The 18,806-nt window shown below is 41.5% G+C and overlaps 1 protein-coding gene across 4 annotated transcripts in view; it reads right to left on the bottom strand.

Annotated features, from left to right (window-relative positions):
• Positions 1 to 5,084: 5,084 nt before the first annotated feature.
• Ankrd6 (ankyrin repeat domain 6) overlaps positions 5,085 to 18,806 on the bottom strand; it is a 59,041-nt gene continuing 45,319 nt past the window's right edge. The window contains exons 8-15 of one of the 4 annotated variants that reach the window (XM_076859921.2): positions 18,724 to 18,801; positions 14,533 to 14,637; positions 13,182 to 13,316; positions 12,706 to 12,891; positions 11,958 to 12,110; positions 7,766 to 7,879; positions 6,994 to 7,105; positions 5,085 to 5,801 (exon numbers count right to left, since the gene is read on the bottom strand). In XM_076859921.2, coding sequence (XP_076716036.2) covers positions 5,230 to 5,801; positions 6,994 to 7,105; positions 7,766 to 7,879; positions 11,958 to 12,110; positions 12,706 to 12,891; positions 13,182 to 13,316; positions 14,533 to 14,637; positions 18,724 to 18,801 — 1,455 coding nt within the window. In that variant the 3' untranslated portion in view covers positions 5,085 to 5,229. Of the gene's footprint in view, positions 5,802 to 6,978; positions 7,106 to 7,765; positions 7,880 to 11,957; positions 12,111 to 12,705; positions 12,892 to 13,181; positions 13,317 to 14,532; positions 14,638 to 18,723; positions 18,802 to 18,806 lie in introns of all 4 variants that reach the window. The other 3 variants (XM_076859920.2, XM_076859923.2, XM_076859922.2) reach the window with 3 other exon arrangements.

Consider the following 18,806-nt stretch of genomic DNA (forward strand, 5'->3'; position numbering starts at 1 on the left):
AATGTGTACATGAGTGCACATAGCAGCACTAATGATGATAGCCAAGTAGGAAAACAAATATTTATCAGTTAATATATAAAATTTAGTATTTTCATACAAGATATTATTTGGCAATAAAAAGAAATGAAGGACTGATTCATAATATACATGGGTTAACTTTGATAACATTGTTAAAGAAGCCAGACACAAAAAATTGTATCATATGGATTTGTTTATGTGAAATGTCCAGGTTGTTCTGCCTAGGGCCATGGGTAAAATGGAAAAGTAGCTGGTGAATGGGTGTGATATTTCTTTGGGGGGTTATGAAAATATCCTACAGTTAGATTAAGGTGCTAGTTGTATAACTCTGAATAAACTATGAATATGCTCAAATGCATTCTAAATATACAGTATATAAATTAGATCTCAAGCTGTTAAATAGCATTAGATGCAGGACTAGAGGCATACTAACCCCAGGAGATACTCTGGAATTTTCTTCAAAAATCCTTCTGTATAAACCTTCAAGATTGTTGGGGTATGTTCTTCAGATGTGTCATAGTTTGGTAGTCAAAGAACTCTCTAAAAAGACCACTGAGAATCTGGATCTTTGTTGAAAAGAAAAGAAAAAGAATTTATTGAACACACTGAAACATTAAGAGGAGGAAAAATTTTAGGCAACTTCTGGATGAAATGTCCATAATTGCCTTTTAACATCCACACAGAAGGACATAAATCATTAGGGAATATCCTTGGTGCATTAGATTCTTCTCCTGTAACAGGAAAAATTTAAGAAACAAATATAGGCTGAGGATATAGCTCAGTGATAGAGTGCTTACTTAGCATGCCCAAGGCCCTAAATTTAATCCCCTTCACTGAAAGAGAACTATATCCCCAAAGTTGACTTCAGGACACTTTTGAAAGAGGTTTAGTTTATAACATACAATTAATTTAGTGAAAGATGCTGGAATTGCCAGTCTATAAACTGAAGTCCTCCGTTCAACAGAACAAAACTAAGAAGTGAATCAAAAATATGACCAGCACCTGGAAGATGTAGACAGAATTTCACCAGATGATGCCAGTATTGGACTGTATGCCAGAAGAGAGATGTGAACTAATGGTACGTATCTTGCCAAGGTCCACCCTCACCTCCTGGAGCTTCAGAGTCCACAAAATATTTCTGAATACCCTTCCACAGAGGTAATCTACGGATTCAAAAAGCTTGCCTGAGCCAATAGGTATATCAACCTGTTGCAAAACCATCTGATATACAAAAGCATTTGTGAAGAATTTCTGTACAGAGAACAAATTGGAAATAATTTGTGTGACATGGTTGACATACATAGCAGATATAGGCAGTCTCTAATCCTGGAAATTTAAAAAAGTCACACAGTAAGTCTGACTTTTGATGATACTCTTCCTAAAGATGTGCATGCAGGGCTGGGGATGTGGCTCAAACGGTGGCGCACTCGCCTGGCATGCGTGCGGCCCTGGGTTCGATCCTCAGCACCACATACAAAGATGTGTCCGCCAAAAACTAAAAAAGAAATTAAAATTCTCTTAAAAAAAAAAGTTTGCAAATGACTCGATTAAAAAAAAGATGTGCATGCAGAATACTTTTAAAGAACATTTGTGGTTTAAATTTGCAAATTGGAAATTAATATTAGACTCCAAGAAAATCTGTGGTTTTGGGGTTTTGGCAGTACTCAGCATTGAATCCAGGGACTCTCTGCCAATGAGTTCCATCCCCAGGCTGTTGTATTTTGATAGTCTCACCAGGTTGCCCAGGCTGGCCTTCAACTTGTGATCCTTCTGCCTTAGCCTACCAAGTCACTGGGATTACAGATGTGTACCACCACTCTGGTTTGATTTTATATTAAAGCAGATAAAACAACTGGAAATTGAATTCTTATTTTCCTGAGGCCAAGATTAACTAACATCCATCCTTTTACTTACCCTTATCTCTAAAGAACAGTTCTTTTCCTTTGTGCACTTAAGTTCTTTATCCCATCTGTATTATTGGCCAACTCTTGCTGTTTAGCCTAAGAGGAGATTCACTTAGCAGTTTCTTCTCAAGTATGAAAGTATGAAACCACAAAGCTTTTGGCCAGAATAGAATTGCTGGTGACACATCATGAAGTGTTCTTTATCAGTATTCTGGATAAACCTTTCTGGGTGTCTTCTATAAACTGTACTTCTGTGTGAAGATTAAATTTTCCTTCCTAAATTTTAAGAAGTTTGAATTGGGCAGGGTTGTGCACACCTGTAATCCCAGTTATTCAGGAAGTTAAGGCAGGAGGATCATGAGTTCAAAGCCAGCCTCAGCAATGGCAAAAGTGCTAAGCAATTCAGTGAGACCGTCTCTAGGTAAAATACAAAATAGGGCTGGGGATGTGGCTCAGTCGTTGAGTACTTGAGTTCAATCCCCAGTACCAAAAAGAAAAAAAGGCCAGCCAGGGCAAGATGGTGAGATCTTGTCTCAAAGTTTAAAAATTCAAGAAGGCCGAGAGTGTACTTCAGTGGTATAATGCTTGCCTAGTATGTGTGAGACCCTGGATTCAACCCCCAATGGGGAGATGGGGGAGGTTTAAGCATTTAACCTATAATAAACCAATCCTATTTAAAAAGTTAAAGTACAAAAGCTTTGTAGCATAAGAGAAGTGTTAAGGCCATTTTGTAAGTTTGCCCTTATAAATTAAATTCATGGCACAAGCATTGCTATGTGTATGCCTGTAGACACACAAGTGACTTTCCAGTAACTGAGGGAAGCAAAACATATTCTCTGCTATGTGAATTATTGCAGTCAAGCCAGCAGACACTCTTGGGAGAGGCAGAGACCCATCCCTCCTGTCTCTATTATAAAATAGCTTAAAAGAAAAGCAAAGCAGCCCAAACCTACCTTTTAAAAAATGAATTGTGTAGAAATTCCCAAAGAGGATCAAAAACACATTGTCATTGGAAAACTAAAATCACCACAGGTTATTTCCTTGCTTGAATCAGGCTTCCTTGACTCCCTTGATTTTCTTCCACAACAGTATCATCTGCCAGCTAGATCCAGCCAGACTAGATCCACTTGACCCTTCTCATTCCTCCCTAGACTAACTACAAACAAAAATACTCAGTTCACAGTGATAAGCTGCCTGCTTCTGATGGGTAGGAGGAATATAATGGAAACCCTTCCACCCATCAAGGCATTCTATGGTCTAGACAGACTTGATAGATCAATTAAAATTTGTTTTCAGCATTTCTCAACAAGGATACCTTTTAATAGGAAGTGTGTGTGTGTGTTGCTGGGGATGGAATCCAGGGCCTTGTGCGTATGAGACAAGCACTCTACCAACTCAGCTATATCTCCAGCGCTGATAGGAAATATTTTTATGAGAGAATGCCTCCTGTTTGGAGCATAATTTCTTGAGTTGTTCAGGACTTCATCTCTGCTTTGAGTGTAAGGCAATTCCCAGTATCTGGGTGTATATGGAGGAATGAATATCTTGTTGCAAATAGATTTAGAAAACTGAAGGTACCATCTAGCTATACAAGTCTGATTCTGCATTAGAAACAAATAGGGAATTGAGAGGAGAGCCTTCCTAGGAATAGTCCACAGGAATCCGGGGGCTGCAGAGAAGAACTGCAGACAAGCTCTCACACACAGGAAATCAACTTGGAATAATATCCAGTTCATTCTGTATTCAGGTTACATAACAGTGGCACATATCTACTGAATTACTTTTTCTTTTTTAAAGGAATGTTTATATCCTTGGAATGTCACTCTAAGGGGAAAAAAATAAAAAATAAAAGTTTGGGGCTGGGGATGTGGCTCAAGCAGTAGCGCGCTCACCTGGCATGCATGCGGCCCGGGTTCGATCCTCAGCACCACATATAAAACAAAGATGTTGTGTCCGCAGAAAACTAGAAAATGAATAAAGAATTCTCTCTCTCTCTCTCAAAAAAATAAAAAATAAAATTTTCCCCCACCACCACCAGAGTGTTCCATGCTAAAAAGTCACTATCTTCTTTTTGGCTCAATGAGCAACATTTTATTCACAATTATGGCCAACAGTTACCAGGTTCCTATGGTTATAGAAATGAAGTTTCAATGCACATAAAGAATTTTGAGGAGATGCATATAATCCCACATTCCCAGGGACAGAGCTTGGAAGAGAGCTGAATCCAAAGTTTCAACATAACCAGGCTACTTTTACAACTTTATTTCTGTGTTTATATTTCATTATGTAGCAAAAGTAAAGTCTTCAGGGCTCCATGAAGCTAGGGAGTAGTGGTGTCTAAATCAAGTTACTGAATTATTTGCCTTCACATTATCACTGCAAAACAATAGAAAGTATCTGAGGTTCTTCAATGACAGAACTCAATTCAAAATGAAATACTTTCAAAAAATTCTTATTCCTACAAAATGTACACCAAAAATCTCAAATTCAGAAAGGTACTCTAAGGTAACTGGGTTTTATCATGTATAGGTTGAAGTTTCCAATAACTGTTATAGGAATGTTTTTTTCCATTAATCAGCTGATTAATCAACCATTTTGGCTGAAAATACAAAAAATGACCAAATGATATGAATTTTACTCATTCAAGTTCATTATTAAACATTTTCAATGCTATTAGCCAATTACTGAGTATTTAAATAAACTCTTTTCAAGGAATTTTAAGATATGTCAGATCTTATGACACCATGAAAATCTCTTCCCACAAAATCCTCAAAATCTGATAAATTTTCACCTAGTTAAAACATCAACATTTTGGGAATTACAAATTTGAGAAAGGAGGTTTTGCACATCACAGAGTTACAACTCTTACATAAAAGACACTCCTTTCTAGGCACAGCAGGTGATTGACATTTATATGAATGACTACTTGAGTTCATAAGAGGTTTTTTGTTTTTTTCCCACTTTTGAACTTTAGGGTTTAGGTTTACACATTATTCCATTTCTTAGTGGGGCTGAATTAATCTGAGCTTTTGAACTTCAAATGAACCTGGACTGAGGTTTAGAGTTTATAATGTAACATGACACTAAGCAAGCCCCCCCTGGTTTCAGGTTAATTGTTGAAGACTTCATATCTTCAGGGCATAGGAAGCATATGTCTGGCACACTTCAGAAATTATTGGGTTTTTGTAATTTTTTTTTTAAAGGCAAGTCTGCTATGTGCACAAAAATCAACTCCATAGGCATAGCTATTCCGTTGTTGCAAAACTGGAAATTCTCAAGAATCCTCTCTTGTTCTACCTTCCAGGTCCTAACTTTCTTTCTGCACTTTAGTCCTTAGTTTAGCAAGTTCCTCTTCTAAACTTTTTATGTGTTCCTTGAGTGTGGCCTTGTCTTGCTGGGCTTTCTGATTGGCTTGGCTTCGTGCTTCTTCAATCTTCCTCTCATACCATTTTTCCATCTGGGTAGAAACAGCCTCAAAAAAATACTGGGTAAGCTCCAGGGCTTGGGAGGTGTCTCGAATGTGGGGGGCAGTCAGTTCACTGCCTGTAGCTGGTGGCTGCTGCCCACCGTGGGTGCTAGGTGCTGGTTGCTGGGCTCGATGCCTCATCTGCCCACTTTTCCCAGACTTCTTGGTTTGAGTACCTCTGTTGACGCAAGGCCCAGCCTGCTGATCACATCTGGCTGCCTCATTCAGGGGTAGCAGTGCTGTCTGGACCTTGGCATTCCTCAGCCGGGAGCCTGCACAGTCAGAGAAAGATAGCTCCTGCTGGAGTCTGTGAGCAACAGTGGAATTGAGGGCCTTTTCCTTGGGCCTGACCACCTGAGAGGAGCTGTCCGAAGCTGCTGCTGGACCTGCAGTCACCACTGATTGATCCACACCTGGTTTCAGAAGGAAAGAAACATCAGACCAAACCCACATTCAACAGACACATGGCAGTGTGATAGCATCTGTTTGAGAGTCCTGGAAATCCTGAAACCACAAGTCTTCTCAGTCCACACCCATCACATGCAACTTCTCTGTGGTTTTGTTTTCATGTTTTTGTCCCTCCCTTCCACTTGTCTCCCCTGATTATCAGTTTGGCTTATGAGGACTTTTGTGGATTCTTGATAGCCACAATGGTGGCATTCAGTTTTAAAATTTGCTGGCCTTGCCTTTGGCATCTTCTCAATCTACCCAAGAATACTCTGGGTCTCATTTCCTGATGCCTAATGATGACAGTTCACTAAGCATCTCAGAACAAAAAGGGTATTTTCTATGAGAATATTCCCCTTCTCCAATTTCTTGGCCATAAAATCAAAGTACCAGTTCCTTAGCCCAAGTTCCAATTCCAAAACTGGTCCTCTTCCCAAAAGCTCCATAATAAGCTCCATGACTACTCCTGGCATAAAAATTTTGCCCATGATATTTCCTAGTATGTCCGCACAAAGACAAAACCACAGTCCCAGACATGACTGTGGTAACACAAAACATTGGGCTTCCCAAAGGCCCCCAAGTGAGGCCTAGTTACCAGACACTGAGTGACCTCAAAATTTTTATTGAGTATTACACTATTTAATGTAAAGGTGTTTTGCTTGGAGCACCTATTATCTATTACCTGAGGCAAGTTCAACACATGAACTACTGTTTAATAAGGCTTTGTATAGTTGGACAGAGGTTAAAAAAAAAAAAGTCAAGGAGAAGAAATGGGGAAAAGGCATAAAGGACAAGGAAGAGAGACCTGCTAAGGAGACAGATGGTCATCCATCACTCCTATTTGGGGTCCATTCTGACCCCATTCCACATTGTACCTAATACACTGTTATTCCTGATCAATAACTCTTCCATTCCTTCATTCAAATAATGTTTGGATACTAAAATAAGACCACTTGATTACTTTCTCACAACTGAGCATATAGTTGTGAGCAAAACATGGTCTTTGCCCCTAAAGAGCTAATCATGCAACCTGGTGTTTTCCACAGCCCTATCAGAAGGACTACTGCCTTTGAGGCAGGAGAAAACAAGATCTGGGGCTTGCATTACCTTTGGACAAAAGGGCTCTCTCTGTATATTGGTTACCTGTAGAGGATTCACAAGTAGATGGTGTGGATTTAGCCCTGGAGGCCCTAGAATCTCCAGAAAGCTTCAGCTCCAGATTCTGAATCTTTAACATGCACCAGGTTTTTAATTCATCCACCAAGGACATCTAAAATTAAATAATGGTATAGAAAAGAACGAGGTGAATTTGATATATGGTTTCTGAAATTTAGCAGTAATCTTAAATTCTTTAGCATTAAGAATGAACTTGTATATGATGATAGTTGAGGTTAACCATTCTGACAAACCTAAAAGTTGTAGATTACTCATCCACCTTCAGGCCATCCCTTGCATCCAAACTGACAGCTATCTATATCTTAAGCAACTTACAGTCACCTTAAACAAAGCCACCCAAATCTTCTGAACCAAGCATTCCAGGCTGCTGAGAAGCATAAGCTCTCGCACATGAGTATTTGTTCCATATCTATAGTCCTAGGTAGACAGTTAACTCCCTTAGAGCAGGAACCATGTCTTGTTTGGCAATGTATAATGGCCCAATGAACCCCAAATACATAGGACTGATTCCTGGCAGAGATGACCTTTCCCCAGCCTGCTGTCAGTCCCTGCCAACTGCCAGCATATTCTACAACAGACACAAACTACAAGTTCTTTGCTATTAACTTCATTTTGGGGTGGCAAAAATAACATGCTATGTAATAAAAAATGATTTTCAGGAGTCCCAGGCTGAGTTTTAATGATAGGCCAGAATCTTTTAAGTCAGTAAACATGGTGAATCATAAGCAAAGGACTGACAGATACTGGTTTTTACCTGTCGTTTCTCTCCCTCATGCTTCTCCGCATCCGAGTGTTGCTGCAAACGATTCACACACTCTGTTCTCTCTGCCGAGAGTCGCTCAACCATCAGTTTGTCCAGAACTCGCATCTGGGATTCAGGAGGAACAGTACATGCTGAGATGATCAAAGGCTAGGCCCTGGCCTCTCTGCTCGTGAGAACATGCCCAGCAGGGTCCAGAGAGCAAGCAGAATTCAACTCCTCCTCCCATTAGATTTTCATACAGTTTCATGGAACTCTAGCTGTTCAAAGTTCCTGAGCATATTTCTATAAGGCCAATGTTGTTTCTTTTGATCATTTATTAAAGTCCTGAGTTTAAGAGACTATGAATACATAGTAAATACACAACTTGAGCAAATGCAGACCTTACAAGCAAACAGGAATTTTTCTGCATTTTTGAACATTATTTCCAAGATTGTTATTAGGAAAAACTGTCTCTAGAAGTACAGAGCCGCTTCCTTATCCTACCTTCACAATAAAGAAAATATTAACAGCTGTTTAAGAAATAGCAAAACAAGATGAACATTTGGGGTTTTCGCCCAGCTTTTCAAATGAGCAGGAATTTTTTGGCAATTCATAAAAATAGAGCATAGGATATAGAGTGTTTAAGGTCGCTGATGAGACCTTAGAGAACCACTTTTAGATTACACCTTCTGGACTCCCTTCCATCCTGACATTTCCCATGGGACCCCAACAGCAGCAATGCCAAACTGTCATCACCTTCTGATGGTCCAAAGAAGAGAATGGAACTACTATTCGTAGGAACCAGCCCATGAGGGCCAGTTGGCAAGTTCCTTTCCTATCAGCAACATACATGGCATTCTACATGCAGGTGTTTTTTTTTTTTTTTTAAGAAATATTAGCTCTAGAGCTGGGGTGAGTACCTTCCATTTCATCTCTTCGGTCCCATACTGTCTGTGAACAGCTCTCATCCTGTTCCCCGGATAAGCCTACTCCCCAACCTGAGTCTCCCCAAGAGCAGCCATGTGTACTCAGAACTTGTCACAGGTCACAGTGACCTGGCATAAGAAAGATCCCGACTCACATGGGGCTCTGTCCTGCCATGTGGAGTGTGTACTGACACTGCACCCCAATCTGTCACCTTCCCTGACCTTTAGAGAGCTCCCTGGAATAGCTAGCATTTGTCTAATACAATCCTTCATGGGTGAGGCTAGCTGAAACAGTCTTAGCTCATGTATCATGGTCCCAGGAAAAGATGTTTTCAATGGCTTCTCCACAATACAAATATCAATTATATCTCTAAAATATTCAATCTCCAAACTGGGGTTGTGGCTCAGTGGTAGAGTGCTCACCTAGCATGCATGAGGCACTGGGTTTGATCCTCAGCACCACATAATAAGTAAAATAAAGTTATTGTGTCCATCTACAACTAAATATACATATAAAATATTAAATCTCACCAGTAAACAGATAATGAAACCTTAACAGTAAAATATCCTGAATTTAACAAAGTTTTTTAAATGGTAAAAATAAATGATGGCTAAGCTTTAGACAAAATTCAACACTGCTGGCAGAATACAAACTAGTACAACCTTTCTATTAAGTAATTTGCCAACATTTATCAAGAGCCATAAACATTAACTTTGGACTCAATTATCTTAATTCTGAGAAAAATAATCTGAGAAGCAGTCTAAAAAATTATGCATATAAATATCCACCATAGCATTACTATATGAAAAGTCTATGGGCTGGGGTTGTGGCTCAGGAGTAGAGTGCTTGCCTAGCACATGTGAGGCCCTGGGTTTGATCCTTGGCACCACATGAAAATAAATATTTTTAAAAAGTCTAATAAAAAGAAAGAGATATGTTCTATTAATATGCTCGAATATTGTGAAGCTGGAATATTTTGAGAAAATTTTCATAACATAAAATTAGTGAAAAAAGCAATAAGCAAGATACTATCACTCCCTGGGCACAGTGGTACATGTTTGTGATCCCAACAACTTAGGAGGCTGACGCAGAAGGATTACTAAGTTCAAAGTCAGCTCCAGCAACTTAGCAAGACCCTGCCTCAAAAAAAATAAAAATAAAAGAGCTGGGGATGTAGCTCGGTGGTAGAGTGCCCCTGGGCATTGCAAATAAAAAAATAAAAACTATTCCTTTGCATGTAGTAATAATACACAGCCATTAAAAAGCACACCATAGCTCCACATGTCTGGGGCATATTACTAGATTAAAAATAAGGCTGCCAAGAAAAAAGCACATGATTTCAATTTTGCTTAAAAATGATCATTACAAGGGCTGGGGCTCAGTAGTAGAGCACTTGCCTAGCATATGTGAGACACTGGATTCAATTCTCAGCACCACATAAATAAATGAACAACATAAAGGTTCATCAACATCTAAAAAATATTTTAGCAATTGATCATTGGGGCTGGAGTTGTGGCTCAGTGGTGGAGTACTTGCCTAGCATGTGTGAGGCCCTGGGTTCAATCCTCAACCCCGCAAATAAAAGATCCATTTATAAGTAATTTTTTTTTAAAAAAGTGATCATTATAGAGTTTATAATCTATATGAGTAAAACCTATGGGAGATGAAAGAAATCTATGGGGAATGTCATAAAGATACATATTTCTGTAATGTGAATGGTTTTTCCAGTGCATATCTTATTTTGTATGTTTTTTTTTTAACTGAAAACTCTTACCACACATTTCTTTAATTGCAAAGGGTGCACATACCTTTATAGTAAAAGAATATGGGAGTTAACTGTTTAGCCAAGTGATCAAACTTAGTATCATTGATAATCAAATATCCTGACATTGTATGCCTGTAGATATGAGGCAAGTTGAAGTTTACATGATTAACTATATTCCTACAAGAATACCTGAACCAAAGTAGCCATCTAGACCAGCAGTTCTCAAACTTTAGCACATGAGGGCATCACCTATAGGTCTTGTTGACACCCATGTTGATGGGCCCCACCCCAATTTTATTCACAATTCAATCCAGTACAGTAGATCTGGAATGAGACCCAAGAGTGTACTCACCATGCACCTCAAAGTCCTCAGAGGATGCAGGTGTTGGGATCACATTCTATTGTGGGAGGCCATCCTGGCATGTGATTTGAGTTACCTCCCTGGCTGGGTGAGAGGTGCTTAAACACAGCTGTGTCTGAGCCATTCTCCACCCTTTCCCAGTTTCAAGGGCTTGACCATGCAGAGGCATGCCTGGCCACTGATCTGAAGACCCAATCGCCAGCCCTGACCTTGAGATGCCGCCCCCCTTAACCTTCATTGGATGGGATTTTCCCTTGAATTTTTTGTTTCCCAATAAAAGCTCACTCCCTAGCGTGCTCTCCCTCTCTTGCTAGTCTCTTCCATAAACCTCACCACCGCATTAGGTGGCTGGAAGCTGGAGCTAGGAAAAGCCGTCTGGGAGCTGGGGTTAAAGGTAATGAGAGTCTGTCTCTTTAATTTAAAACTCACTAGCAATTTCTTATGCACCGAACCTTCTTTTATGAAGCTCGTGCTCTATAATTAAATAACTTTCAGTTTACAGAAATACAGGGATAAAGGAACAATTTAAATACTACCACAAAGAAATTACTAGACAAATTCAGAATGTAGAACATCCTATAAAACAACTGTCCTGGATACTTAAAAGAGTTAATATCATGGGAGAGAAAAAGCTCAGAGAATTGGGGCTGTTCTAGATTAAGCAGCCACAGAGACTCAACAGTCAAATGCACACAAATGAGTCTTTACTGGATTCCAGAGTAGAATCAAAAACAAAAACAGATAAAAATATGTTTTGGGACACCTATAATCCCACCATGAGGCTGACGCAGGAGGATTCCAAGTTCAAGGCCAGCCAATTTAGCAAGACTGTCTCAAAACAAAAGCAAAAAAAAAAAATAAATAAAATAAAAAGGGCTGGGGATTTTTGTAGCTCATTGGTAGAGTGCCCCTCTCTGACATCCCATCTGATACTCTCAGGGCAGAAGAATGCTAAGACCCCCTTTTCTCTCATTCTCTTTTTTTTTTTTTTTTTTTTTTAATGAGGTGGGGAGAGTACAAGGGATTGAATCCAGAGCCTCATGCTTGCTAGGCAAGGGCTCTGCCATTCAGCTCTATCCCCAGTTGTAAAGTCTTTGGTTTTATTTTCTGCCAGGACACCTAGAAATAAGGAGGCTAGCCTTCCTGCTTACTTGGTGCTGGGTCTTACTCTCCATATGCCCCAGCTTGGTGTTCATTTTATCCTGCACCGATCCCAGCTCTGCCTTAATCTCCTCTACCGTTGCCTCCAGCTGATTCTCCAGCTTGTTGATCAGAGGTTCACATCGACAACCATTTATTGGTGCCTAAGAGGGAAGAGGAAAAATAATCAGTCTGAGGGGCTGGGGATGTGGCTCAAGCGGTAACGTGCTCGCCTGGCATGTGTGGGGCGCTGGGTTAGATCCTCAGCATCACATAAAAATAAAGATGTTGTGTCCACCGAAAATTGAAAATATTAAAAAAAAATTATCTCTTAAAAAAAAAAAAAAAATCAGTCTGAATCCTTTGATCCAGAAGGGCCGGCAGTAGACCACAGGGATACAGATGACAGAAGATGAACTCATCCCTGTCCTACGAGCTCAGCTTTGGGTCCAGCAGACACTAAGAAGATTGAAGGTAAGACACGGTCCTTGTCTTCAAGCTGCTTTTTGTCACTCTGGGACCTCAGGATACCTAGTCACCTCAGGATGGAGCAGAAGGCCCTGTAAAGGCACCCTGGTTGACAGAAGCTAAGAGGCAGGAGCATCCGGCACTGTTTAGTGAAGATGCCATCTGGCTTGCCTCCTAAGTCTGTCCTTACAAAGCCAATGTCTCAAGGGGCCATCAGACCCCAAGAATACAGTTAAATAGAAAATCTGGCTGGGGGCCACTGGTCCCAGTCCCAGCAGGCTGTGCAGGTACCTGCATCACTTTGCCATCCTTTCCCCGGTACAACGTGTAGAGCTGGTATGCCCTGAACTCATGGGGTGGCGGTGGGGACGAGCACCGGTGCCGGCCCCTCTTCTTGGGGTGGTGATGTGTGTGTGAGCTCTTCTGGTGTCCAGGCTGTTGGTCTGCTGGTGGGGTGGGGTCAGACAATGCTGACACCTGTGGGGAAGGAAGAGACAGCACCCCTGAGCCTGGGACATCTGTAAGAGTAACACCCAGACGATGGCTCCCACCTCCCCAGCTTTTCAGATGTTTAACACATCCAAAATTTAAAAAAAAAAAAAAAAATACCAGCACACTCATCCTGAGTCTGAAATGAGCCAGACTTGATGTCTATATTCTGGCTCAAACTAGCAGGCCAGGTAAGGTTCCTTCCTAGCTGTTGGCTTGATGAACCCCAGGAATGCCCCCAACCTCCTCCCTCTTGGCTGTTTTCAGTGCCTGCTGACCTTAGGCCTTGTCTTTCTCCTCCTGTCATCCTTGGCTCTGGGTTCCGGGGAGGCTGACAGAAATTCATCTCTGGCTTCCTCTTTTCTGAGTACAGCCTGTTCACTGCTGGGGCTGTCCCCTGCTGAGACACTTCCCTACAGAGAAAAAAAATCCCAGAATCCTGCTCTGCCTGCTCCTTCAGTTTTTTTTCCACCAACAGGGTAAAACCGCTTGCAAGACTCCATCCAGTAGGAGACCCAGGGGCACCTGATGCTTACACGAACAGGGAACACTGCTCAGCAGTGTTCAACCTGATTGGTTAAATATTTTGTGTTTATTTTATTAAGTCCAAATGAAATACATTTGTGTGTCTAAATACTATGTTCTAGAATCCCAGGAATCTACCATACAGGAAAAAATGTTAGAGATTTGGGGTCTTTTTTCACTTCACTAAAATAACTATAATCATTCTCTGAATTTGGACCCCCACAATTTATGTCAGAGTGAGAACCCTCAGAAATGAATATATACACATATATGAAATCTCATGTCTGGTCTTTGTCAGAACTCTTATAACTTAATATGTAAAATACACATAGGAACTTAAAATTATGGTACCTTAACCCTGGAAATTGAAAAAGGATTTTGAAATAGAAGGGCAAGTACTGGATAACATTTTATGTGCCCAAATTCATTTCTATAGTTTTCTTACTCCTAAAAAACTTTAAAGGAGTACCATGTACAACCAGGCAAGTTGTTCACTGCACAAGGGCACCTAGCTAGCGAAGTGAGGCAGCGGGGGACGAAATCCAACTCAGACTCGATTTATCATATGCCCAGGGGACATCTTTTTCTGATTTGCCCAGAGAATCAATATGGGTCATCAAAGCCTTGGTTCATTCTCTAAGTGGAAACTGAGGAACCAACCCATGCCAGTGGTTCTCATGAGAATCACCCAAGGACTGGGTCAACCATGAACTGCTGGTCCTCACCCCAGAGTCTCTGATCCACTGGGTGTGAGATGAGGCCTGAGAAGGCATATTTCTAACAAAGTTCCAAGTGATGCATGGACACCACACTTGGAGAACCACAGCTCCATATGGCAAGGGTTAATGTCAGAGGTTTTGCTGTGCACACATCAGGGACAAAGGTGACAGACACATGGGCTAGTGAACATGCCCATGCAGGGCACTGGATGGGCGACAGGCTTCATACAGTCACAGGATCAGTGTTTTGGAGGAGTGGAGGACGTGGAGCCCAAAGGAGAAGGATGAGCAATAGAGTTTGAGGAGCCCAGGGGGAAGGAGAGACCGAGGCATGAGAGCCGCGAGGTGAACCTGGCAGAAGGGGCCACTCAGGGGGACCCCCAACCTTGCTTTGGGCCACCTCATCTCTTGGCACGGACTGGGCCCTCCTTTCTTCTTTGAGCCTCTCTCTCCTTTTCCTCAGGCTTCGCCCACGACTGAAGCGCAAGACCTGAAGGAAGCAGATGGAATCGTTACAGAGCACTGGCGTGCACACGACAGGTGTGAGAATTCTCCCTGACCTGAGGAACTTACAGCCTAGTGAGAGACACCAAGCATTCACATGAAACACGAAACAAGCACCTCTGGAGCCACTATCTCCTAGGTCCTGTGCTGGGCATCACAGGAACCCAGAGAAGGGTAGGATATTTCCTCTGACCTCAAAAAGCTCAGATTCTATGATGATAACCTCAACAGGTATGGCCAAGTAGGTGTGTATAAATCGTGCACTGCCTAACTCCAGGGAATGTCACATTGTGTGTGGCGGAGATACCAGATTGGATTATAAAATGAAGTTATAAGAACATTATGATAAAGAATCAGTGCCCAAGGAAAGGATTAATTTCTCTCCCTCTCCTCTGCCAGCCTCTCTTCAGGGAACCTAATTAACCAAGGGTTCCTATCTGTTGGGTTGTATATAGCTATCTCTAGGAAGCCTGAAAACTAACTCTTGATACATAAACATCTCTGACAGGCTTCAAAGACCAGGGATGTAACAGATGCCTGTGAAGTTTCTTTTTACTTTGTAAACCTTTTAGGAATGTAAATATATCACTTAATTGCTAGTATAAATTTTAGGTCTCTATGCCAATTAACTGCTGTCCAAACTACACCTCATAGGCTTAGTTCTTAGAGATAACTCTTAGGGAGATAAACTCAAGTCATCTTGAGTTACTGCTACCTGTGGGAAAGGACACTGTATGATAACACAAGTGTTTTACCGTCTTTGTTCTGCACCTGTGAACTACTTATCATAAGATTTCTATACAGGGTCCTTGGTCATGAAGGTCAAGAATTCTAACCCACCATTATAGTAATGGTTAATAAATGATGTCAAATTTCCTACAAAGAGCCCCCTGTAACCCCAGCTCAGGGACCAGAACTTCAGAACGCTAGCTCATTTGGGTCTGCAGGGATAAATAAACCCGAGTTCTCCAACCCTCAGAGTAATGCTTGATCTCTTGCTGAGTGATTTCCATAACATAAACGAGGACAAGAATGGTGTCACCTGGAGTTGTGTGATATGGCATCCCTGTGCCAGGCATAGTGTCATTATTTTTTTCTTTCGGGTACCAGGGATTAAACTGAGGGGAATCAACTACTGAGCCACATCCACAGCTCAATTTTCTGAGAGACAGGATCTCACTGAGTTGCTTAGTGCCCGCTGTTGCTGAAGCTGGCTCTGAACTCACGATTTTCCTGTCTCGGCCTCCCAAGCTGCTGGGATTACAGGCACGTGCCACCGTACCTGGCCACAGTGTCATTCTCTACCTTAGCACACCAAACCTAAACTAGCTCAGATTTTTCCGTTGGCCAAACTGTGTGCAAGTCATATTCAGTTTGTGTCAAATATTATTGAGCTGCAACTGTGAGCCATCACACCAGCTGTGGCCCCCCAAAAGAAGACATCTGGACTTCCCTTCACCGTGCAGAGCAGCTGAAGGAAGACAGACAACTATGCATGGGATTGGACAAGTCCAGGTTCCACCAGAAGGCAACTGAAGGATCTTCAGGCCAGTGATTTCGGTGCTCTATCCTCTCAAATAGAGAGTGGTTGGCATTACCCAGAACAAGTAGGTGGTTGGCACACAGGGGAGCCCCAGTCACTGCCAGGTACCTCCTACCTGACTTAGGATTGCTTCATGGGAAGAGGATGTATCTCCACAGAGTGCAGATCTGTGAGTGGGTAGAAATCTTCAATCCTGGGCCCAGAGTGTTTAAGAATGCAAAAGGGTCCTTAGACCAAAAACTCTGAGAAGCACTGCCCTAAGCCATTTCTAATGTTAAATTCAGACTCAGTAGAAAGTCAAGGCTGATGAAAGAGTCTCATTCTGATTGCTCACCTGGTTTGTGGACTCTTAGGACATAGAACCAAAATCGGCCTGAAATTCGCTTCCCAGGCATTTGTGAATCCCATCAATCAAATATGACAAGTGACACTTAGAGGTCATCCAAACTCAAAACAATCAACAAAATTCCCTCCATTTACCATGTCATTAACCAGTGAAAATAACTTTGCAAGACTTACAGTCTTTCTCAGTGAACCATACCATCTACCAAATGGTACATCATTAATCTTTTGCAGTCCATGGGAATCAGGAAATAGCAATCTTGAGGCCTCGGAAAGCAGCCTACTTTTAGTGCTGCTGTGGCCCTTAAAATCCATGTTTCAATAAGGAACTAAGGCAGGGACACTTCTCTTTGCAGACAAGACAAATAGTAAGGCTGTTTCTGTCACTACAGCTCAACAGAATGGCATGGATAAAATTCTATGCATATCTTAAAGGTCTTTATGTTGAGAATAGGTTAAGCATGTACAGTTATGTGTGAAATAAACTTTCATAACATGTCATCCAATTCACTTGCTCTTCAGTGTGGATGTGGAAAAACTGAAGTCATTTTTAAACAAAAACACAAAAGCAGAGTTTCACAGGGAATGGTGAAGCTTTTCTCCTTATAAGTGAAGACTCTTGGGTTCTGGAAGACACATGACAGGTGATTAAAGACAGTCTTTTGGAGTGTGGAATTCTCCACCCCTCCAGGCTCCATGGTCTTTGTATAGCTGAGGATGGGTCTCGCTGCCCATCAAATCGTCAAATGCTGAAATGCCCAACACATACAATGAATTCTGACATTTATATAGTACTCTGTGGTTTGTTTTTGGTACTGGGATTGAACCCAGGGGTGCTTAACCGCTGAGCCACAGCCCCAGACCTTTTTTTTGTATTTTATTTAGAGATAGGGTCTCACTGAGTTGCTTAGGGCCTCACTAAATTGCTGAGGCTGGCTTTGAACTTGCGATCCACCTGTCTCAGCCTCCCAAGACACTGGGATTACAGGTGTGCACCACTGCAGCAGGTAACCTATGCTTTTTGGTCCATGGGAGACCAGCATTTTTTCTACTAGGATTCATGAATGTAATTCCATTAATGATTCTCTGCAAAAAGCTGGAGATGAGACATTCCATTTCTAGCAGCTTCTCACACCTGACTCCTATTATTAAGAGTCAATGGACCTTCACAGACCACTGAGAATAGGACCAGCTCCACACTCCAGAGAGTGATCAATTTTGCAAAAGATGTCTCCAGAAACTGCTAGCCATATTTGACATGTTTTTAAAACTTATAAAGACCACACAAAACCCTGGGCTAGGCTGGTATATAACAGGGTGGTATTTAGAATCTTGACTTCTTGAGATTTTTGCCTTCTTGCAACATTAGCCAGAAAAAGATGGAAAACCCATCAGTGTTTACTATAAGGGAGTATCTCCAATATGGAAAAAAACCTGAATGTCCAACATTCAGGAAATGGCTTAACAAAATATTCATAGCAATAAAAAAAGAATATTATGTTTCCATTATAATTATGAAGACTGCAGAGTATTATCCTTTTATAGTGAAAGGCAAAATATAAAAGGGTACATCCAGTGAGAGTCTGATTATAGAAAAACTGTGCCTCTGGAGGGTAATATAAAGAAACAGTTATTTGAGGGTACAAGAATTATGACCAGCTTGTAAATTTTTAAAATTTCTTTATTACTTAGATAATGTCAACTTCAACTCAAATGATAACATATCAGCCATCATTTTCTGAATAAGGGTCAAAATACCATTATTCAATAAAAAAAGGAATGAATACTATACTTAACTGTCTCTACAGGCTGATTACTGCTGTTCCTAGAATGGTCCCCTCCCTCCCACCTCCTCTGGGAAATGCCCCGTCTCTTTTCAAAGGCCCGTCCCACTTGTTCAGCAGTGGCATCTGCCCCAGCAGTCCTCTCCTGCACTGTTTTAAACCTGGGTGGCTGGGAAGTTATGGTCCAGGAAGCTGGTGGTGATGACGACCATGCTATCAGGGAACAATAGCACCCAAGTATAAAGGGCTGGACTTGAAGGCTTTGGTTCATCATCCCAGAGGCTCACAAGGATCCCTACTGCCTAGCTAGTAAGCAGTATTGCTTAGTGGACAGCAACTAAAGAAGTCCCAGTGACTCGGCAGCCCCATGTCATCAGTACAAGGCAAAGTGCTGTAATCCTACCTGGGGAGCTTTAGTGAGGAGGAGAGCAACTTCTGGGTTGTTGTGGTAGCGGGCGGTCTCCAGCGGAGTCTGGCCTGCCTAAG

The sequence above is a fragment of the Callospermophilus lateralis genome, chromosome 6 (genome assembly GCF_048772815.1).
Source record: "Callospermophilus lateralis isolate mCalLat2 chromosome 6, mCalLat2.hap1, whole genome shotgun sequence".
NCBI classification, from domain to species: Eukaryota; Metazoa; Chordata; class Mammalia; order Rodentia; family Sciuridae; genus Callospermophilus; species Callospermophilus lateralis.